Source organism: Vulpes lagopus, chromosome 9 (assembly GCF_018345385.1).
Source record: "Vulpes lagopus strain Blue_001 chromosome 9, ASM1834538v1, whole genome shotgun sequence".
Taxonomy (NCBI): domain Eukaryota; kingdom Metazoa; phylum Chordata; class Mammalia; order Carnivora; family Canidae; genus Vulpes; species Vulpes lagopus.
The window spans coordinates 79,759,446-79,783,168 of NC_054832.1; the positions used below are offsets into that span (position 1 = coordinate 79,759,446).

At 37.8% G+C, this 23,723-nt stretch overlaps 1 protein-coding gene across 4 annotated transcripts in view; it reads left to right on the forward strand.

The window, feature by feature from the left end:
* The window catches only part of PRKDC (protein kinase, DNA-activated, catalytic subunit), a 206,530-nt gene that overhangs the window by 96,107 nt on the left and 86,700 nt on the right, over window positions 1–23,723 (forward strand). For all 4 annotated transcript variants that reach the window (XM_041769223.1, XM_041769224.1, XM_041769225.1 and 1 more), the window contains 9 exons: window positions 4,660–4,867; window positions 8,205–8,383; window positions 9,349–9,517; window positions 9,748–9,813; window positions 10,886–10,958; window positions 12,238–12,386; window positions 14,783–14,917; window positions 15,120–15,239; window positions 23,550–23,693. In XM_041769223.1, the coding sequence (XP_041625157.1) occupies window positions 4,660–4,867; window positions 8,205–8,383; window positions 9,349–9,517; window positions 9,748–9,813; window positions 10,886–10,958; window positions 12,238–12,386; window positions 14,783–14,917; window positions 15,120–15,239; window positions 23,550–23,693 (1,243 nt within the window). The remainder of the gene's footprint in view (window positions 1–4,659; window positions 4,868–8,204; window positions 8,384–9,348; window positions 9,518–9,747; window positions 9,814–10,885; window positions 10,959–12,237; window positions 12,387–14,782; window positions 14,918–15,119; window positions 15,240–23,549; window positions 23,694–23,723) is intronic.

Here is a 23,723-nt window from a genome sequence, read left to right on the forward strand (position 1 = left end):
TACGTCTTTGATGGGATCATTTAACCCATTCATGTTCAGAGTAACTATTGGAAAATAGGCATTTAGTGTCATCATAATACCTATTCACTCCCTGTTATTTTTATATATATATTTAATTTATTTATTTATTCATGAGACACACACACACACACACACACACACACACAGAGGCAGAGACACACGCAGAGGGAGAAGTAGGCTCCATGCAGGCAACCTGATGTGGGACTCGATCCTGGGACTCCAGAATCACACCCTGGGCCAGAGGCAGGCGCTAAACCGCTGAGCCACCCAGGGATCCCTAGTCCCTGTTTTTGTGGCTTATTTCTTTGGCTTCCTCTTTCTTTTACAGCGTCCCCCTTAATATTTGTGTAGATCTGGTTTGGTGGTCACATGTTCTTCCTGTTTCTGCCTATATGGAAGCTCTTTATCTCTCCTTCCATTCTAAATGTGAGACTTGCTGGATAAAGTATTCTTGGCTGTATGTTCTTCTCATTTGGGACCCTGAATATATTTGCCAGCCCTTTCTGCCCTGGCAGGTCTCTGTGGAGAGGTCAGCTGTTAATCTCACATTTCTCTGTACAAGTTAGGAATCTCTTGTTTCTTGTTGCCCTAAGTTTTTTCTCTTTATCTTTGGAAGTTGCAAGTTTCACTGTTAAACATAAAGGTGTTTAATGGTTTTTATTGATTTTGGGGGGGAACCTCTATCTCCTGGATCTGAATGCCTGTTTCCCTCCCCAAATTAGGGAAGTTCTCAGCTATGTTTTGTTCAAATACATTTTCTGGCCCTCTGCCCCGTTCACACTTTCTGGAACCCCAATTATACATAGATTTTTTTTTCCTTCTGAGACTGTCATTTATTTCCCTTAATGTTTCCTCATGGTCTTTTAGTTGTTTTTCTTTTTTCCTCACCTTCCTTCCTTGCCATCAACTTGTCTTCTATGTCACTCACTCTTTCTTCCATCTCATTAACGCTCATCGTTAGGGCCTCCAGTTTGGATTTCATCTCATTTAATTGATTTTTAATTTTGGCCAGATTAGATCTAAATTCTGCAGTTGAAGTCCCTTGAATCCTTTATGCTTTTTTCCAGAGCCACCAGTAGCTTTATAATTGTGCTTCTGAATTGGCTTTCTGACACTGTTTTTTTTTTCTCTCTCTCTCTTTTTTTTAGTAATAAATTTATTTTTTATTGGTGCTCAATTTGCCAGCATACAGAATAACAGCCAGTGCTCATCCCGTCAAATGCCCACCTCAGTGCTGCCACCAAGTCACCCCAACCCCCGCCCACCTCCCCTTCCACCACCCCTAGTTCGTTTCCCAGAGTTAGGAGTCTTCCATGTTCTGTCTCCCTTTCTGATATTTCCCACTTATTTTTCCTCCTTTCCCCATTATTCCCTTTCACTATTATTTATATTCCCCAAATGAATGAGACCATATAATGTTTGTCCTTCTCCGATTGACTTATTTCACTCAGCATAATACCCTCCAGTTCCATCCAGGTCGAAGCAAATGGTGGGTATTTGTCATTTCTAATGGCTGAGGAATATTCCATCGTATATATAAACCATATCTTCTTTATCCATGCATCTTTCGAAGGACACCGAGGCTCCTTCCACAGTTTGGCTATTGTGGACATTGCTGCTAGAAACATCGGGGTGCAGGTGTCCCGGCATTTCACTGCATCTGAATCTTTGGGGTAAATCCCCAGCAGTGCAATTGCTGGGTCATAGGGCAGGTCTATTTTTAACTCTTTGAGGAACCTCCACACAGTTTTCCAGAGTGGCTGCACCAGTTCACATTCCCACCAACAGTGTAAGAGGGTTCCCTTTTCTCTGCATCCTCTCCAACACTTGTGGTTTCCTGCCTTGTTAATTTTCCCCATATTCACTGGTGTGAGGTGGGATCTCATTGTGGTTTTGATTTGTATTTCCCTGATGGTAAGTGATGCGGAGCATTTTCTCATGTGATTGTTGGCCATGTCTATGTCTTCCTCTGTGAGATTTCTCTTCATGTCTTTTGCCCATTTCCTGATGGGATTGTTTATTTCTTTGGCGTTGAGTTTAATTAGTTCTTTATAGATCTTGGAAACTAGCCCTTTATCTGATATGTCATATGCAAATATCTTCTCCCATTCTGTAGGTTGTCTTTTAGTTTTGTTAACTATATCCTTTGCTGTGCAAAAGCTTCTTATCTTAATGAAGTCCCAATAGTTCATTTTTGCTTTTGTTTCCTTGCCTTCATAGATGTATTTTGCAAGAAGTTACTGTGTCCAAGTTCAAAAAGGGTGTTGCCTGTGTTCCCCTCTAGGATTTTGATGGAATCTTGTCTCACATTTAGATCTTTCATCCATTTTGAGTTTATCTTTGTGTCTGGTGCAAGAGAGTGGTCTAGTTTCATTCTTCTGCATGTGGATGTCCAGTTTTCCCAGCACCATTTATTGAAGAGACTGTCTTTCTTCCAGTGGATACTCTTTCCTCGTTTATTGAATATTAGTTGACCATAAAGTTCAGGGTCCACTTCTGGGTTCTCTATTCTGTTCCATTGATCTATGTGTCTGTTTTTGTGCCAGTACCACACTGTCTTGATGACCACAGCTTTGTAGTACAACCTGAAATCTGGCATTGTGATGCCCCCAGCTATGGTTTCCTTTTTTAAAATTCCCCTGGGTATTCGGGGTCTTTTCTGATTCCACACGAATCTTAAAATAATTTGTTCCAAATCTCTGAAGAAAGTCCATGGTATTTTGATAGGGATTGCATTAAACGTGTAAATTTCCCTGGGTAACATTGGCATTTTCCCAATATTAATTCTTCCAATCCATGAGCATGGAATATTTTTCTATTCCTTTGTGTTTTCCTCAATTTCTTTCAGAAGTGTTCTGTAGTTTTTAGGGTATAGATCCTTTACCTCTTTGGTTACGTTTATTCCTAGGTATCTTATGCTTTGGAGTGCTATTGTAAATGGGATTGACCCCTTAATTTCTCTTTCTGCAGTCTCATTGTTAGTGTATAGAAATGCCACTGACTTCTGGACATTGATTTTGTATCCTGCCACACTGCCAATTGCTGTATGAGTTCTTGGGGTGGAGGCTTTTGGGTTTTCTATGTAGAGAATCATGTGATCCGCGAAGAGGGAGAGTTTGACTTCTTCTTTGCTAATTTGAATGCCTTTTATGTCTTTTTGTTGCCTGATTGCTGAGGCTAGGACTTCTCGTACTGTGTTGAATAGCAGTGGCGAGAGTGGACATCCCTGTCTTCTGACATTGAATTGTAATCCAAATTCTAACTCTGGTAGATAGTGCTGTTTCTGATTCTTTTTCGGTGAATTCTTCCTTCTTGTCATTTTGCTCAGTGCAGAGTGGCTGTGAGTGGCCTTGGTCATGAATATCAGCCACGACCTAAGTAAATTTCACCTAGATGATTCTTGTTAGAAGGAGAAACCTTTCTCTCTGTAGCGTTCTGGCTCTTCTGTATTTAAATCCCAGGTTCAATTTGTAGGTGTTCAGTATGTTTTGAAAGTTATCCAGGTAAGTTGGTGCGACCAGGTGAGTTGAGGATCCCTACTCTTCCACCATCTTGCTCTCCCCCTTGTGTTTGTAATTTTGCAAGCTTTCATTACATCCCTTTTGGAGGGGTTGATATTATTTGATCCCTCGGCAGTAAATGAGTGTCTATCTTGTCACAGTTTTACCAGTAGAATATGGTGTCAAACACTTGGATTTTTTCCCATTTTTTATAGGTGGGAAAGAATTTCGAAGTGTTGTTTTAATTTGTATTTCTTTTATTATAAGTGAAGTAGAACATATAGTTAAAGCTCATTTAAATTATTTTCAGTAAACTGCTGTCTCATTTTTTATAATTAGATTTTGTTCTTTTTCTTTTCTTCTCCTCCTTAGTTTTTTCTGTAAGTGTTTTAGGGCTGTGTTTCTACTGTGCTGTCAGAGAGCTCCTCAAAATAATTTAAATCAAAGGCGGTGCCCAAGTAAATATTACAGAAGCCCATATACCATCTAGTAATGTCCTGAGTCTTAAAATTTTCTGACTGAATTATCCTCTAAATTGAACATTTTGGCCCTGGTTCATCCTTCTAAGAATCAGAATTTTAGATCTGGAAAAGGATTTTAATGATCATTTAGTCCTAAGCTCGTATTTTTGTAGGTGAAGAAACAAACTCTGTATTCTTGGTTTATAGACTTACAGAGAAAATCTTATAGATGATCATACAATATCTTATATTCCAGATGAGAATGTAAAGGGCCACGTGAATATATCTCTGTAGGAAATAGGAATGGCTGTTTGTTTTTAGGAAGAGACTAGATTTTTTATAACTCATGAGTTTCAAATTCTGAATCTGTGATCATCTTTAGGCCCGAGACTCTCCCAAAGCCTGCCAGCTGTTTTCTAAAAATGGTCAGATTTAAAAGTAATGATAACAATTCTCCTTAATGCCTAAATTGCACATGAAGATTTCTGGGGATAAGTACAATAATATGGTTCACGTACAAATGCTACTTGTATTTCATGGTTTTTATATGATCTTTAATGTTACTTTTAAAATTTGTAGTCATTGGTGTATATTTTGCTTGTTATGTGGGTAGGCACTCATAAAATATTTGTTCAAAGCAGGCATGTTCATATAATTCTCTTTTTTTTTTTCCTTAGGAGTTCTTGTGTCACACAATTAGCCCTTTTGGAAAGGGTATACAGAATGTTCAAGAGGGATGACCTACTTTCAAATGTCACTCGCCAAGCATTTGTAGATCGCTCTCTTCTCACTCTGTTGTGGCATTGTGGCCTGAGTGCTTTGAGAGAATTCTTTGGCAAAATTGTGGTGGAAACCATTGATGTGTTGAAGTCTAGATTTACAAAGGTATTTGTACATCTGTTATTAAATTTAATGGTAATGAGAATTGACCAATCTCCTTGATCAGTGTCCTTAAAAACTTTAATGTGTGGTTGGAACTAGAGGGTATTATGCAAAGTGAAATAAGTTGATCAGAGAAAGACAATTATATGATCTTACTCATATGTGGAATTTAAAAAACAAAACAGAGGATCATAGGGCAAGAGAGGAAAAAATAAAACAAGATGAAATCAGACAAACCGTAAAAGACTCTGAATTATAGGAAGCAACTGAGGGTCGCTGGAGGGGAGGAAGTGGGGTGATGGGGTAACTGGGTGATGTAATGAGCACTGGATATTATTACATAACACTGATGAATCACTTTCCTCTACCTCTGAAACCAAGAATACATTATATGTTAATTAATTGAATTTAAAATTAAAAAAAAACTGCAATGGATCATTGTTGCTCAAGGAGTATTACCTCAACAGTTTGATAACAATCTGTAGTTACATGGAGTCTCCATTAGTTTCCTGAAGGTGTTTTAACAAATTACCACCAACGTGGCTTAGAACATCAGAGATTTATTCTCTCTTCGTTCTGTAAGCCAGAAATCAGAAATCAGTTTCCTTGGACTTTTGTCAAGGTGTTGCAAGGCTATAGAGGCCCTAGGGGTAAAGCCTTTCTTTGCCTCTTCCAGCTTTTGTGGCAGCCTGTATTCCTTAGCTTGTGGCTAAATCACTCCTCTCTTTGCTTCTGTGGTCACATTGCCTCCTCTTCTTTTGTCTAATCCCTCTTTGCCTCTCTCTTATAAATATATGATTGCATTAGGACCCACTTTGATCATCTGCTAATTCCAGATCCTTTACTTGATTTTATAATCCTTTTTTATCATCTAAGGTAACGTTCAGGATTCCAGTGATTGGACCGTGGGTATTTGTAAGGGGATGTTATTCAGCTGAATATAGTCTCCCTGCATCAAATGTTCTCACTCGCAAAATACATTTTTCACATCCTAACATCTCCCAGAGTCTAAACACATCACCTCATCAACCTTTAAGTCAAAATTCAATCTGAGTATCATCATCTCAGAGTCCTAGCTTTCATCATTCAAACTGTAATGAATCACGTATGGGTAAGATTCTGGGTATGATCCATCTTTGGGCAAATTTCTTTCCATTTGTAGACCTGTGAAACTAGAAAACAAATAATTTGTTTCCAAAAGACAGTGGTTCAACAGGCATAGGATGACAATTATAGTCATTCCTATTTTAAAAAAGAGAAAATGAGGTAAGGAAGAAATCAGTGTTTCATAGGTCCAGGCAGGCAAATTCTCCCTGGATAATATAATGCTTTGTGGCTTGGTGTTCTGCCCTCTAGACCAAGACTCCATTCTTAGAGTCATTCTTTTTTCTTGAAGGATGGCATATATTTGCAGCTGAGTAGTTTTTATCAATCTGTTTCTTGCCTGTGGAATTCAGGGAGTACAACAGCTTTGTCTGTCCCCCCCCCCCCCCCCCCGCCTTTACTTTTGTCTCTATCTGCTTCAGTCTAAGCTGGTGGTGTTTGCTCGGGTATGACATTCTCAACAACTCCATAGCTCTCCTGTGTGTGTCTTGGGGGTTTACTCCATTAGATGAGAGTCCTTCACAGGTCTTTGATGGATAATTACATCTCTGTTCTTGGTTCTGTTGAAACGGATGAGGGCATCCAGGAGTCCCATGCTAATTTCTTCAGTACTGGCTCAGGAATGTCCAGCCACACCCTTGTTCTTCTCTCCAGAGCCACTTTTCTAACAGTGAACTTCCTAATGTTAGCATCTTTGACAATCTGGGTAAGCTGAGAATTTCTCAAATCAAGTTTTTGGTTCTTATTGCTTAGTATTTTTTTTTTTTTAAGATTTTATTTATTTATTTTTGAGAAACAGAGACACAGACAGAGGGAGAAGCAGGCTCCACACAGGGAGCCTGACGTGGGACTCCATCCCAGGTCTCCAGGATCAGGCCCTGGGCTGAAGGTGGCGCTAAACCGCTGAGCCACCTGGGCTGCCCTCCCTGCTTAGTAGTTTTTAATTCAATTTGTCTCTTGCATGTATTATAAGCAGGAAAGAAGAAAGCAGCCAGCACCTTCAACAAATTTGCTTGGAAATTTTTTCAGCTAAATATTCAAGTGCATGGCTTACAAGTTCTGCTGTGTATATAACTGTAGAACACTTTCTCAGCCAAGTTTTCTTGCCACTGTGTAACAAGGATCCTCTTTCCTCCAGTTTCCAAAAGTATGTTCCTTATTTCCTTTTGAGACCTCACTAGCAACTACTTTAATGTCCATATTTCTACCACAAGTGTGTTTATGATGATTGAGAAGTTCTGTAAGACAATTTTAGCTTTTTCTGTCAAGCTTTTTACTTCCTTCTGAGCTCTCACCAGCGATGCCTTCAGTGTTGATATTTCTGCCAGCAGTCTCTATAAGGCACTTGGCTTTTTCTGTCATGCATGGCAAATTTCTCTCAGCCTTTGCCCATCATCCATTTGTTAGAGCAGATCCAACTCTTGATACCAAAATATGTATTAGTTTTCCAAATTTTCAGTAACAAATTACCGTCAGCTTGGTGGCTCAAAACAACAGAATTTAATTCTCTCCCAGTTTTGGAGGCCAGAAGTCTAATTAGTTTCACTGAGCTGAATTTGTGATGTTGTCATGGCCACAGTTGCCCCAGCATCCCTGAGTATCCGCTCCTTGCCTCTTCCAGCTTCTGGTAGCTGCTGGCATTCCTCAATATGTGGCTGCATCATTCTGGCCCCTAATTCCGTCATCACATTGCCTTTTCCTGTATGTCTCATTTCTCTCTCTTTCCTCTTGTAAGGTCACATATGGTTTCATCTATGGCTGAATGAAAACCCAGAATTGTCTCCCTATCTTAAGATCCTTAACTTAATCACATTCACAAAGTCCTTTTTTGCCTTATGAGAGTGTATTCACAGGTTCCAGGGATTAGGATGTGGATATCTTTAGAAAATTCTGTAAGTACTTGAAAATTTTGTTTTTTATTACTTTGAAGTTTCACCTGCTATTGGTCATGTCTTTGATAAGATTTTGTGCAAAAGCCCTATATTCACATTCTAAGGTCACTATTTGGACGTTGTGCATTACTTCCTGCTACACTCAGTATAACACATCAGTGTTTAGATCTATGTTTCTGACCTTGGGTGGTCTCCTATTGAAGTGATTCAACAGCTATGTTAAAATTATTTTATATGTAAAAAGCGTTAATATTAAATATATGTATTTGAGTATTTGATATATTCAATAGATAATTGTTCATGTTTGATTAGACCAAAGATAATCATTTGTTACCTTTCCTTAGCTAAATGAATCTACCTTTGATACTCAAATCACCAAGAAGATGGGGTTTTATAAGATGCTAGATGTGATGTATTCTCGTCTTTCAAAAGATGATGTTCACTCAAAGGAATCTAAAATTAATCAAGTTTTCCACGGCTCATGTGTTACAGAAGGAAATGAACTTACAAAGACACTTATTAAGTAAGGTTTTAGTCAACTTCTGGTTTGTTTGATTGGTTAATATTTTTGATGCATGTATCATTATGCTTGTATATAATGTGAATAAATGTTTAAATATGAGTTTTTATAATTTTCTTGTTTTTTTCTTATGTACAAACTACTTAGACTTCAATTTAGCAGGTTATTGGGTAGCATGTTTTATCCTACACTCATCTTTTATAAGGAATAAAACTTTGTTTTTTTTCTTACCATTCCCCCACTCCTTAATAGCTTGATATATTTTTAGTGGTGTGATTTACAATATAAAGGGATTTATATATTTTCCTGACCGCCATTTGAAATTAAAGGAATAGGTTGTGCGCTGTTAAAACTGTTTTCAACAGTAGTTGGTCACCTGGGCAGTTTGGAGACCCCATCCTGCAGAATGAAGTCCGAGCTCCTTAGCATGGCAGGCGAGCTCTTTTAAGAATGCACCCCCTCTACACCATTTGCTCACTGCCAGCCACTGCTACTTCCCACCACATCTTCTGAACACATCCTGTGGCTTATCCCTCACTATAAGTAACACTCTTCTCTCTTGTTCATAATCCTTACATACATTTCCCCTTTGACTTAGAATTCAAAATACGGTTCAGATTTTTTCTTTAAACCGTTGCTGGCTCCTGTGCCTGGCTTACTGTTGATCCTCCTTGCTTCCATCTCTTAATTTACTGGGCTGGTTGCTGTTGCTGTGTGTACCACAGTGTGATGAAATCCCTGGACCCCACCTCTACCTTGAGATGTGCGTGGGTTCCGTGACTTAAGTTGTCTTTTTTTTTTTTTTTTAAAGTTGCCTTTTATTTCCAGTACCTAGTATTATGCCAGACACAAACGTGACACTCAGAGAAGGCTAAACTGAATTCAGATTCTGTTGTCTGGCATTGTTGAGCTTATGCTTCAATTTCCCTGTTATATGAATTAATTTTTAACCTGCATCTATTCTACAGATTGTGCTATGATGCATTTACAGAGAACATGGCGGGTGAGAATCAGTTGCTGGAGAGGAGAAGACTTTACCATTGTGCTGCATACAACTGTGCCATTTCTGTTATCTGCTGTGTCTTCACTGAATTAAAATTTTACCAAGGTTTTCTGTTTAGTGAAAAACCTGAAAAGGTAGACTTTTCATAAAACTTCCAGTTGCCATCAGTGCAGGATTTCAATTTAATTATCTAAATTAAAATTATATCATAATTTGCACATCCTCAGAATATTGAGGATGTAGTTCTTGTAGTTCTGCATATATAAAGCTAAAGTGCTTCACCATGAGTTATTAAGTATAGTAGCATCAGCAATAAGGATCTCCACTATTCAGATATTTTTTCTATGACTCTTTGGATTTACAGAACTTGTTTATTTTGGAAAATCTGATTGACCTGAAACGCTGCTATACTTTTCCTATAGAAGTTGAGGTGAGTGAAATTTTTTATTGGTGTTCCTGAGTTTGAAAAATTTATCAGATGTTTATAGAAAAAACATGTTATGTTAAACATGTAAAATTCCCAGTATTCAATTTGAACTATAATATCTGGTACAAATGCAGGCAACTATAGAAAAATGATCATAACTTGATTTTTCCGTCTTAACTAGTGAAAGATAGAAAATGACCATAAAAGATGCTATTAGGACATATCCCAGAAGTTGTTTGCTGAGTAAATTCCTCTGGTCAGTGAAATTGAGATCTATCCAGATAGAGCATTATAATGCTGTGGCCCTGCTTGGGTAATTTGGCAGGATAATGGGAGTTCTCTGAGCAGAAGTCATGGTAATAGTTGGGAAACTTGCTGTGGCAAATGTGACAAGCTTAATTTTAGCCAAGCTAAGTTTGACATGCCAGCCTCAGCAATTGATGGGAGGTTGTAGGTGCAGCCTTTCACAGCCCACTGGAGATGGGAATTGGGTAGAGTGCCAGGGCTTGTACACCATGGTATAGGTCAGGAGCTGTCACTCATATTAGCATGCGTGGCTGCTGACCTTATCAGGTCTCAGGGGTTCATGAGTTCACGTAAGTGGTTGCTACCTGCCTTGTTCCCTTTTGGGACAAGACTAGGAACGTTTTTCAAGGTGTATGTTCAAAGAACTAAAAATAAAAAAAATATAATATCATTCAGACAGTTGCTGTATGTTACTTCTAAACTTTACAATAGCATTGTAAGGTGCTGTGTTATACCATAACTGTATAGTTCAGGAAACTGAGGCTTATAGGTCAGGTAAGGACTATTGATAATCTGGGCATGTGGCTGCCGGAGCTTTACCCACATTAGGTGCCAGAGCCCAGAGGGGAAACATGTGCCTCAGTGGGGTTCTGTGGGAAAAGCATTTCTTAAGGGCACTCACCTGTCTTTGTGGATATATTTAGTGATTTTATATTTGATAAAAGTCTTGTTCAAAATTTAGTTTTTTTGGTCGAATTGCTATTAAAATAGAAAATGTGTGATCATGATTCTAAAAAGTTTTAAATTGTATATTTGTTTTGCTTAATAGGTTCCTATGGAAAGAAAGAAAAAGTACATTGAAATTAGGAGAGAAGCCAGGGAAGCAGCAAATGGGGATTCAGGTGGGATATTTTCAAAATGATAAGATTCTAATTTGTTATGTAACCAATGGTATTTGTTATGTGAATAAAAAAATTTTTAAATATCCAAAAAACATTGAAATGGAGTTCGAAAAGCTTTAAGTGGCAGATAGAATTCTATTTTGAAAGAAATGCAGTTAGGTAAACTTTAGCTTCGTAGAAGGACCTCAGAATGGGCAAAGAGGGCTAAGAAGATATGGTATGCTTTTTCTAAAAGTGCAAGATTGGTTGATAGCTATTTTTTGCTTATGGATTATGTCGTTTGCTTAAATGCATTCAGAAATCAGTGTTGAAATAAAAGACCCATGCTGCCACTCATCCGTTTCAGACCTCCCATCAATTCCCACCTCCCTGAGAACAGAGCTGCCTAAGGCCCCTTGCCCTGCCTTGCTCCTCCCTGCGACTCTGCCCCAATGGCACTGTCCCCTGGCTGTGCTTGTAGGCACAGGGCTCATTTGGCTCCTGGGCATTTTTACGTGATGTCTCCTCCGCCTAGAATAATCTTGGTCCCAGATGTCAACTTTTGTTTAATGCCAACCTTTGAAGGAAGTTCTCCCTGGCTTCCCTATTCAAAATTAACCCTCTCTTGCTCCCCATGCTCCTTGTTTTAGTTTTTTGGTTAATTTTTCTTCATAGCTTTTTGGTTTTTTTTGAGGATAAAATTGGGACCAGTCTCATGTGTAGATTACTTGTTTTTCAGTAGTATCTTTCCCCATGTTTCTGTTAGACTTTTTTATTTTTTATTTATCGTAAGGTTTTTATTTATTTATTTGACACAACAAGAGAACATAAGCAGGGGGAGCAGCAGAGGAGAGGGAGAAGCAAGCAGACTCCCCACTGAGCCGGGAGCCCAGTGCAGAGTTCCATCCCAGGACTGTGGGATCATGACCTGAGCCGAAGGGAGACGCTGAACTGACTGAGCCACCCAGGTGCCCCTAGACTTTATATGCAAAATATACCCCATCAAAAATTTAATGCAAGAAAATTTTGTTAATATATCCAAAAATAATATATAGTTTACCTTAATGTCTCTATCCATGACAGTAGAAAATAACTGCTCAATAATGACAAAAACAAAAGGAGATCTTTCCCCATTTCTTTTGCTTTGTTAATCTAGATAGTCTGTTGAGAATCACAGGATTAATGAAAACCTTAGTTAACTTTTAATTTTATTAAAAAACTTTTAATTTTAATATCATTTGAGCTTAGAGAAATACATTTTTTCACCAATTTGAATAAATGTATTTTCTTTATATTTCAGATGGCCCTCATTATCTGTCTTCCTTGTCACACTTGGCAGACAGCAGCCTGAGTGAGGAAATGAGTCAATTTGATTTCTCAACTGGCGTTCAGAGCTATTCATACGGTTCCCAAGACCCTAAATCTACCCATGGTCATTTTCGGAGACGGGTGATCACATTTCATATATTAAAAAATATTATTGGCATTTGTGAAGGAAGAGAGGTGCTTCATTGTTAGGGGAAGCCAGTTCTCTCTGGGTAGTCCTCAGAGGATAGTGTGTGGAGAATTTTCTAGGATCTCTTAGCCTTCCTTTGTATAGGCTCAGCAATTGGAGTTCACCAGTATAGGAAAGAAGGCTCTCTTCAAGGGCTGATTCACATTAGTCAGTCTCCATGAAATTAGTGTTTGAAATCAGAACTGCATATAAAGGTTTCCAGTGAGAGAGATAACAACCACAGAGACTCAGATGCCATGCTGATATGACTATTGCATTATCCTCTGCAGAAGATGAAGAAGTTGTTCAAATATTAGATGTTATCAAACTGAGATGACTGAATGCATCTGGTTCACAAATGATAGCTTAACCTCATGAACAGAGATAGGAAACTGTAGACACATACCTATGCACTTACATAGGGACACAGATGTGTACACATATGGAAAACCATGAGCTCCATGGAACATCTGATTCCCATCTAGGGTTCATTCAAGTTTTTCCCTTTGGTTTCTTTGAAATGCACTGACTCACTTCTTTCCCTTAACCCCTCTGAAGCTCTCCTGGTGTAGGTCCTGAAGAATAGGTGGGCACCCCACTCTCTCTGTCTCTACTTCTGGGTACTGTTAGGCAGTCCTTGCCCCACTTTGGCCTGCCCAGTGGCTTTTTGCCTGAGAAGGGCTTGAGCAGTGCAGTGTTTTTGAAGTTGAGTTGGACTGTAAAAGTACAACATAAAGATGTTGCCCGTAGGATTGGCTTCTTCCTTTGTATTGAATACTTCAAGAGGAGCCCATTCATTAATTCTTTCATCCAGATTATGTCATACACCTGTACTGGGCAATGAAAAAGTACAGTTTCGTTCTGTTATGGCTACATTGTCTAGTGAGACTCCTCCTTTGTGAATAGGCCATTTCCATTGAGGCATCTTGGGTTCAGTCCTAATGCCTTCAATTTGATTGCGTGACTTGACTCTGGTTTCAGATCTCTCCAGTCTTTGTGAGCAGTATCTTGACATGCAGTAATTTTGACTGAAAAACATATTGAGTAGAACTGAATGCAGTCAGATACTGTAATTAATTCCTTTGACACCTTATCAGGTATCTGGAAAATGGGACATCACCATTACTCTGATTTTTTTTTTTTATGGCTCATTGTTTTTTTTCTTATTTCTTGTAACCCTGATTGTGTATGATATAACCCTGATTGTGTATGAAATTTACTGTTTCAGTGCTCATTTAGCACTGCTCTTAATACAACATAACACCACTTTCTATCATTTCTAAACCTCCAATTTATGGAAATTTCCATTATCTTTGGGAAGAAAGAGACCATGGGCACGGGTTACAAAAGGAGTACTTTTACAAATACTGTGCAGCCTGGGAAGTGATGTTCTGAGATAGATAGCTCCTGCTGCCAGAGAAGAATGAATTACCGAACTATCTAGGGCCATTGATTTTTTTTAATAATAAATTTATTTTTTATTGGTGTTCAATTTGCCAACATACAGAATAACACCCAGTGCTCATCCCGTCAAGTGTCTAGGGCCATTTTTATTCCTCTTTCTATTCAGTCTCTGCAAGCACTGAATTTCCCCATGCTTAATTTTAATTTTAACTGTACAAAAACTTCTTAGCATCTCTCAAATCTTTCTTTCCTGGAAGTGATCTGTGCTTGGAAATATCCAGATAAATTGTTTCACTTTTTGTGTGTGTGTAAAATTTACTGTACATGTATGTAAAACCTCAATTTAGCATTACACTTATAAAATGATGACCTCTGCTGTGATTTCTAAGAATTTTAGGGCCAACAATTGTTTAAAAGTTTTGTTCTTTTATTGATTAAAATTTCAAGACAAGGACTTTACAGAATTTTTTCAGAGAAAAACTCTCAGTTTACTGAGAAAAAAAAAATAGGTAAAAATTTATCTTAGAGTTTAACTTCAGTAGCTCCACTTTCTCCATAATGTGGCCAATAAGAATTATGGAGACTATTGTTCTTAAGGAGTTGAGAGTTCTGGGGCCTCCTAAGACAAACATTTGTAAAGATCTTGCTGTCTGTACAAAGCAGCATGTGTGGCATTGATGCTGTGATCTGAATGTGACGCTGAAGGGAGTCACCATGCGTATAAGAGATCGGAGAGGAAATCTGTATCTAGAATGTAAGGAAGACATGAAGTCTGGGTTATTTTTAGTTGTTTAATAAGAAAACCTAACAAGTGTATTCAATATTATTACTAATATATCATTGTTAACTAAGTATGTCTTTTATGATACTGTCTCAAAAGTCAGAATATCAGATACACTGAAATTTTAGCAGACAATTTCATCATCAGATTCTTCCCTTTTCCTAGGAGCATAAAGACCCCATGGTCCAAGATGCTGTCCTAGAGTTAGAGATGGATGAGCTCAATCAACACGAATGTATGGCAACCATGACAGCCCTGATTAAGCACATGCAGAGAAATCAGATACTATCTAAAGATGAGGTTTGTATCTGCTAATCTTGTCTCATTTAGTTCTGTTTATTAGTATCATAGTAAGAATAAACACTTAATATCAAATACCAAATTCTGTATCTAATAAACATGATTTTTTTGTTGTTCATGTCTTACTTTGTCATCTCATAATATCAAAATGTGAAGTTATTTCATTCCACTTTTTAATGTAATCTTGAATGTATCATTTCAGGGTTCAGTACCAAGAAATCTTCCTCCTTGGATGAAATTTCTTCATGACAAACTAGGAAATCCATCGGTATCATTAAATATCCGTCTCTTCTTAGCTAAGCTTGTTATTAATACAGAAGAAGTAAGTAATTACTACTTAATTAATTAAAAATTCTTTGCAGTTGGTAAGATGGCAGAGAAATAGGGGGACCCTAAGTTTGTCTTATCCCTCTGATGCAACTAGATAGTTAGCAAATCATTCTGAAGTCAGTGAGAGGTCTGAGAAAACAAATGCCACAAATTTACCAGAAGAAGAGCGACCACTGACCACCGTTTGGAAGGTAGGAGGTGCAGAGACTTGAATCCATTTGTGGCATAGCAGAGGATACAGCTGGGGGAGGGAGGGAACCTGCTTAAGGAGGCTACTGCAGAATATAATTAGTGGAGTGCAAAATCAGGACTTTTAGAAGTCTGCTAAGTGGGGGATGTTCATAACTTAAAGTAGCTTGGGTGCTGAAGCAGGGCAGAATCGCAGGTGTGACAGCATAATCTTAGGATCCCTGGGGTCGCAAGAAGGACATCTGGTGCCTGAGTGTGGTGGAGCTCCCAAGCATAGGAGCAGAGAAGCCGGCTGAGAACACTGAGTCTAGGTTCTAGCTTTGTGCTCTGTGTTGCCGTAAACTGCGCAGTGATCGTGCTACCACTTTCCTGGGAGGGGTCTAGCAAAAGGTAGAAATGGGCTGACACCCTTACACTCCCGTAGGAAGAATAGCATGGGTTCACCCCACAGGAGTCCCTAAAATTTGGTTTGAAACTCAGTTGTATTCCTGAGATGAAAGGGTATAGTCACCGGCTAAGTGAACACAGTTCTCATGGAAACTGGGGAGACAAGAGTGATGGCTCTTCTGTGAGGGCTCCCTGAAGAGTGGGGAGCGCCACCATGTTCATTCTGCCCATCAGAGCTGAAAGCCTTCAGGGAGCAAAACAGCGCCACTTAGTGGAGTCCGGAGCTGCTAACACCAAGCTCTGCCTTTGCTCACTGGAGATGCATTTCCATGAGAGCAGGTGTGCCTGAGAATCAGTGCAACCGGCCCCTCACCAGAAGGCTTGCAAATAACTCACTCTCACCAAGTTTGCTGATGATAGAGGGCTACAAGACTTCAGCTCTAGGGGAAAACACTATATACCATTCTATTTTTATTCCTTTTAGTATTTCTTTTTTTTTTTTTTTAATTTTTATTTATTTATGATAGTCACAGAGAGAGAGAGAGAGAGGCAGAGATACAGGCAGAGGGAGAAGCAGGCTCCATGCACCGGGAGCCTGACGTGGGATTCGATCCCGGGTCTCCAGGATCGCACCCTGGGCCAAAGGCAGGCACCAAACCGCTGCGCCACCCAGGGATCCCCTAGTATTTCTTTTATTTTATTTCTTTTAGTATTTTTTTGTTATTTTTATTTTTTCATTTGATTTCTTATTCCTATAAAATTTTTATCTACATATATACTTTACATGTATATCTTATTTTTCATTTCCTTTCACTGTATTTTATTTTATAAATGCATATATATATTTTTTTCTTTCTTATTTTGGGATATAATTTCTTTTAACAAGAAGATCAAAACACAATCAGGATCTAGTTTTGTTTTGTTTTTTTCTGTTGTCATTGTTACTGGTTTTTTTTTTCTTTCTTTATTCTTTTCTTTCTGAACAAAATAACAAGATGAATAAATTTACCCAAAAAGAAAGAACAGAAGATAGTATTTACTGCCATGGATTTCATCAATATGGATATAACTAAGATGTATGAACTAGAATTTAAAACAACGAATAAAAAAGTAATATTAAAAAAATAAAACAACGAATATAAAGATACTAAGTGGGCCTGAAAAAGCATTAGAAAACCCTAGAGAGAGAAAAAAAGAAAAAAACCTAGAGAATCTCTTACTGTAGAGATAAAAGAACTAAAGTTTAGTCAGGCCAAAATTTTAAAAAGCTATAACCAAGATGCAGTCCAAAATGGAGTCTAAAAAGTGAGGATGAATGAAGCCAAAGAGTGAACCAGTGAGTGATACAGAAGATAAAATGATGGAAAATAAGAAAGCTGAAAAGAAGAGGGAAAGAAACCTACCAGATCAAGAAGGTAACTGAGGGAATTCAGTGATTCCATAAAGCAAAGTAATATCCATATTATAGGAGTACCAGAAGATGAGAAGAAAGGGGGAGAAGGTTTGGAGAAGGTTTATTTGAAGGAAGTATAGCTAAGAACTTCCCTAATCTGGGGAAGGAAACAGGCATTCAAGTCCACAAAGCACAGAGAACCCCCCTCAAAATCAACAAAAACAGATCAACACCTCAACATATTATGGTGACCCTTGCAAATTAGAAAGATAAAAAGAAAATCAAGGTGCCTGGGTGGCTCAGTTGGTTAAGCATCTGCCTTTGGCTCAGTCCTGTGATCCCAGGGTCCTGGGATTGAGCCCTACATCAGGCTCCCTGCTCAGTCAGCAGTCTGCTTCTCCCTTTCCCTCTGCCTTGGCTGGTGCTCTTGCTCACTCGCTCTCCTCTCAAATAAAATCTAAAAAAAAAAAAAAGACAAAGAAAAAATCTTGAAAGTAACATGGGATAAAAAGTCCTTAACATACAAGGGTAGACACATAAGGCTGGGAGCAGACCTGTCCACAGATCAGGGAAGCCAAAAAGAACTGGCATGGTATATTCAACACGCTAAGTGGGAAAAAATATGCAGAAAAGAAATCCAGCAAGGCTGTCATTCAGAATAGGAGAGGTAAACAGTTTCCAGGACAAACAAGAACTAAAGGAATTTGTGAACACTAAACGAGCTGTGAAAGAAATATTAACGGGGATCCTTTGAGGGAAGAGAGAACCCAAAAGTAACAAAGACCAGAAAGGTCTTTGGAACAGTGACCTACAGGTAACACAATGGCACTAGATTCATATCTTTCCAGAATTACTCTGAATGTAAATGGACTAAATGTTACAATCAAAATGCATAGGGTATCAGAATGGATTAAAAAAAAAAAGACCCATCAATATACTGTCCACCACAGACTCATTTTAGACCCAAAGACACCTCTAGATTGAAAGTGAGGGGGTAGGGAACCATTTACCTTTCCAGGGGACATCAGAAGAAAGCTAGAATAGCCATTCTTATATCTGACATGTAGTTTTAGAACAAAGACTACTAAGAGATGAAGGACACTGTCTCATAATTAAAAGGTCTGTATAGCAAGAAGATCTGACAATTATAAATATTTATGTTCCTAACTTGGGAGCAGCCAAGTAAATAAACCAATTAATAACAAAATTATAGAAACTCATTGATAATACTACAATAATAGTAGGGGAATTTAATACCCCACTCACAGCAATGGACAGATAGTCTAAGCAGCTAATCAACAAGGAAACAAAGGCTTTGAATGACAGACACACTGGACCAGATGGAGTTTACAGATACATTCAGGTCATTTCATCCTAAAGCAGCAGAATATACATTTTTCTCCAGTGCACGTGGAACATTCTCCAGAATAGATCGCAAACTGGGTCACAAATCAGGTCTCAACCACTACAAAAAAATTGAGATAATACCATGCATATTTTCAGACCAGAGTACTATAAAACTTGAAGTCAACCACAAGAAAAATGTTGGAAGGACCACAAAAACATGCAGATAAAAGAGCATTCTACCTTTTTAAACAATAGTTAATTAATTAATTAATATGTTTGTTTATTCATGAGAAACATAGAGAGGCAGAGACACAGGCAGAGGGAGCCTGATGTGGGACTCAATCCCAGGATCCAGGATCATGTCCTGAGCTAAAGGTAGATGCTCAACCACTGAGCCACCCAGTCATCCCAAGAGCATCTTACTAAAGAATGAATGGGTCAACCAGGAAATAAAAAAGAATTTAAAAAAATTCATGGAAACAAATGAAAATAAAATCATGACAGTTTAGAATTTTTGAGATACAGCAAACATGATCCTAAGATAGAAGTATGTAGCAATAGAGGCCTTCCTCAAGAAACAAGTCTCAAAAGCACAACCTAACCTTATACTTAAAAGAGCTGGAAGAAGAACAGCAAATAAAGCCTAAATCTAACAGGAAAAGAGAAATAATAAAAATTAGAGCAGAAATCAAAACAAATGAAAAGCAATCAGAACAGATCAATGAACTGAGGAGCTGGTTCCTTGATATAATTAATAATTTTGATAAACTCCTAACCAGACTTATCAAAAAAAAAAAAGGAAGAAAAAGATCCAGATCAATAAAATCATGAACAAAAGAGGAGAGATCACAACCAACACTGAAGAAATGCAAACAATTAGAGAATATTATGAATAATTATATGCCAGCAAGGCAATCTGGAAGAAATAGAATCATTCCTAGAAACAAAACTGTGCCAACTGAAACAAGAAGGAATAGAAAACCTGAACAGACCCATAATCAGCAAAGAAATTGAATTAGTAATCTGGAATCTCCCAACAGCAGGAGTCCAGGGACAGATGGTCTCCCAGTGAAATTCTACCAAATATCTGAAACTGTTCCCATAAACGGAAATGGAAGGAAAACTTCCATACTTATTCTATGAGGCCGGCATCAAACAAGGCAAAAACCCCCACTGAAAAGGAGAATTACAGACCAGTATCTCTGCTGAATGTTGATGCCAAAATTCTCACCAAGATACTAATAAGATCCTAAGGTACATCGACAGGATATTCACCATGACCAAGTAGTCTTTATTCCTGGGCTGCAGGGGTAGTTGACATTCCTCAGTTCAATGAAGGTGATACACCACATTAATAAAAGAAAGGACAAGAACCATATGTCCTCTTGATAGATGTAGAAAAACCATTTGACAAAATACAGCATCCATTTTCTGCATCCTCACCAGCATTTGTTGTTTCCCATCTTGTTAATTTTAGCCATTCTGACAGGTGTGAAGTGGTATGTCATTGTGGTTATGATTTTGTATCCCTGATGATGAGTGATGTCAAGCTTCTTTTCATGTGTCTGTTACCCATCTGGATGTCTCTCTTTGGAAAACTGTATATTCATGTTTTCTGCACATTTTTTAACTGGACTATTTATTGGTTATGAGTTTTGTAAGTTCTTTATATATTTTGGATACTAGCCCTTTATTAGATAAACCATTTGCAAATATCTTTTCCCATTCTGTAGGTTGCCTTTTAGTTGATTGTTTATTTTGCTGTGCAAAAGCTTCTTATCTTGACAAATTCCTAATAGTTCATTTTCTTTTATTTCCCTGCTTCAGGAGACATATCTACTGAGAAGTTGATATGTCATAGATGTTACTGCCTGTGTACTTCTGTAGGATTTTGATGGCTTTCTGTCTCACATTTAGGTCTTGCATTGATTTCAAATTTATTTTTGTGTATGGTGTTTTGTGTATGGTATTTTGTGTATGGTGAATTGGTCTAGTTTCATTCTTCTGCATGTTACTGTCTAGTTTTCCCCACACCACTTGTTGAACATTCTCTTTCCCACTGAATATTCTTTCCTGCTTTGTCAAAGATTAGTTGGCTATAGGATTGAGGGTCCATTTCTGGTTTCTCTGTTCTGTTTCATTGATCTATGTGTCTGGTTTTTTTTTTTTTTTTAATATATTTTTTAATTTTTATTTATTTATGATAGTCACAGAGAGAGAGAGAGAGAGAGGCAGAGACACAGGCAGAGGGAGAAGCAGGCTCCATGCACCGGGAGCCCGACGTGGGACTCGATCCCGGGTCTCCAGGATCGCGCCCTGGGCCAAAGGCAGGCACCAAACCGCTGCGCCACCCAGGGATCCCTATGTGTCTGTTTTTATGCCAGTACCATGCTGTTTTGATGGTCACAGCTTTACAATATAGATTGTTAAAGTCAGGAATTATGATGCCTCTAGCTTTGGTTTTCTTTTTTCAGCATGCTTTTGGTTATTCAGTGTCTTTTGTGATTCCATATAAATTTTAGAATTGTTTGTTGTAGTTCTGTGAAAAATGCTTGTGGTATTTTGAAAGAGATTGCATTGAATGTGTAGATTGCTTTGGGTAGTATAGACATTTTAATAATATTTGTTCTTCTAATCTGTGATAATGGAGTGTCTTTCCATTTCTCTGTGTTCTTTTCAATTTCTGTCATAAGTGTTCTATAGTTCTCAGAGTACGGATCTTTTACCTCTTTGGTTAGATTTATTCCTAGATATCTTATGGTTTTTGGTGTAATTGTAAATGGATTAATTTCTTGATTTCTCTTTCTGCTGCTTCATTATCGGTGTAGAGAAATGCAGATTTCTGTATGTTGATTTTGTATTCTGTGAATTTGCTGAATTTGTGTATTAGTTCTGGCAGTGTTTTGGTGGACTTTTTCAGGTTTTCTACATAGAGTATGACATCATCTGCAATAATGAAAGTTTGACTTCTTCCTTGCTAATTTGGATGCCTTTTATTTCTTTTTGTTGTCCGATTGCTGTGGCTACGACTTCCAGGATGGTGTTAAATGACAGTGGTGGAAGTGGACATCTCCGTCGTGTTCCTGATCATAGATGAAAAGCTCTCATTTTTTCCCCATTGAGGATAATATTAGCTGTGGGTTTTTTGTAGATGTTCTTTATGATATTGATACATGTTTTCTCTAGTCCTACTTTGTTGAGGGTTTTTAACATTAATGGATGTTGTGTTTTTCAAATGCTTTTTTCTGCATTTGTTGAAAGGCTCATATGATTGTATTCTTTCTTTTATTATTATCATATCACGTTGATTGACTTGCTCATATTGAAACACCTTGCAGCCCAGAAGCAAATCCCACATGATCGTGGTGAATTATTTTTTTTTTAACCTACTATTCAATTTGGTAGTATCTTTTTGAGAACTTTTATACCCATGTTCATCAGGGATATTGGCCTTTAGTGTTCTTTATTAATGGAGTCTTGGGTTTTGGTTAAAATTTCAACTCTTAAATTTATTGATTTTGCAGATCTTCCTTGACTTATGATGAGGTTACATCCCAATAAACCTATCATAAGTTGAAAATACATAGGGGATCCCTGGGTGGCTCAGGTTTAGTGCCTGCCTTTGGCCCAGGGCGCGGTCCTAGAATCCCAGGATGGAGTCCCACATTGGGCTCCTGAGATGGAGCCTGCTTCTTCCCCTGCCTGTGTCTCTGCCCCTCTCTCTCTCTATGTCTATCATGAATGAATGAATGAATGAATGAATGAATGAATGAATAAATAAATAAATAAATAAATAAAAATACATGTAGTACACTTAGTTTGCCAAACATCATAGCTTAACCTCACCTACCTTAAACATGCTCAGAGCACATATGTCAGCCCATAGTTGGGCAAAATCTAACAGAAAGCCTATTTTATAATAAGGTGCTGAATATTCCATGTAATTGATTGAATGCTGTACTGAAAGTGAAAACCAGAATAGATGTACAGGTGCAGAATGGTTTTAAGTATATCATTTGTTTACCCTTGTGATAGCATAGTTACTGGGGAGCTGTGAGTGCTGCTTGCCTCTGTGCAGCATCCCAGGAGTATCATCCTACACATCGTTTGCAAGCTCAGGAAAAGATACAAATCCAAAGTACAATTTCTACTGAAAGCAATTGCTTTTCTTAGCATCATGAAGTCCAAAAATCTTAAGATTTAACTTAGTCCTGGTAAGTCAGGGACTGTCTATAATTTAATAATCAAGTTGTTTATATTTGTTATTTATAAATCAACAGACATACATGGAGAGTGCAGACTTTTTTTTTACTTGTGGTGTGCATAAACAAGAAGATTTGAGAGCATATGGATTTAAGTTGTGAGAGAAACTCTGAGGAAGCATATTTAATGAAAATGAAGTGGCAAAGGTTAAGAAGATAGGTAGCTTGAATTTTACTTTAGTTCTTTTGAATCAAAATGGCATTCTCTTGACATTTTTAAAATAAACTAAGTGGACCTTAGCATATGGATACATTTTATTTAGATTTTATAGATCTTGGGCAGATGAAATCTATAACACTGATTTCTGTAATATAAGAAAAATGAGAAAAAATTAGCCACATGCACCTACCTAATTTTTATGTTCTTATTTGTCATATACACTATGCATTTGCTATAATAACAGAATTCTCTAGAGCTGCATATTATTCAGATGGGACAAGATTGATATAGAGAATATTTCCTTTTGATTGCTAAGATCATAGTTATTTTCAATGAAGAAAAGTTCAATAATCCATTTCCCTCAAATTGTGGTTTTAGGAACCCATGAGGCTAGAGTTCAACAGAGAATCTGATTAAGCAGAGTAATTGCTGGAATTTACATCTGCTTTAGATTTAGGTCAAATGCTAATATTAAATTTTAGCTGATGCAGGATACGTTCTTGAATTAACATTTTGGTGATTTGAAACAATTTTTTGATATTTGACTTTTAAATTTTCTTGTAGGTCTTTCGCCCTTATGCGAAGTACTGGCTAAGCCCCTTACTGCAGCTGGTGGTTTCTGAAAATAATGGAGGAGAAGGAATTCACTATATGGTGGTTGAGATAGTGGTTACTGTTCTTTCATGGACAGGATTAGCTACTCCTGTGGTAAGAATGGATACATCTTTTATGCTGTAT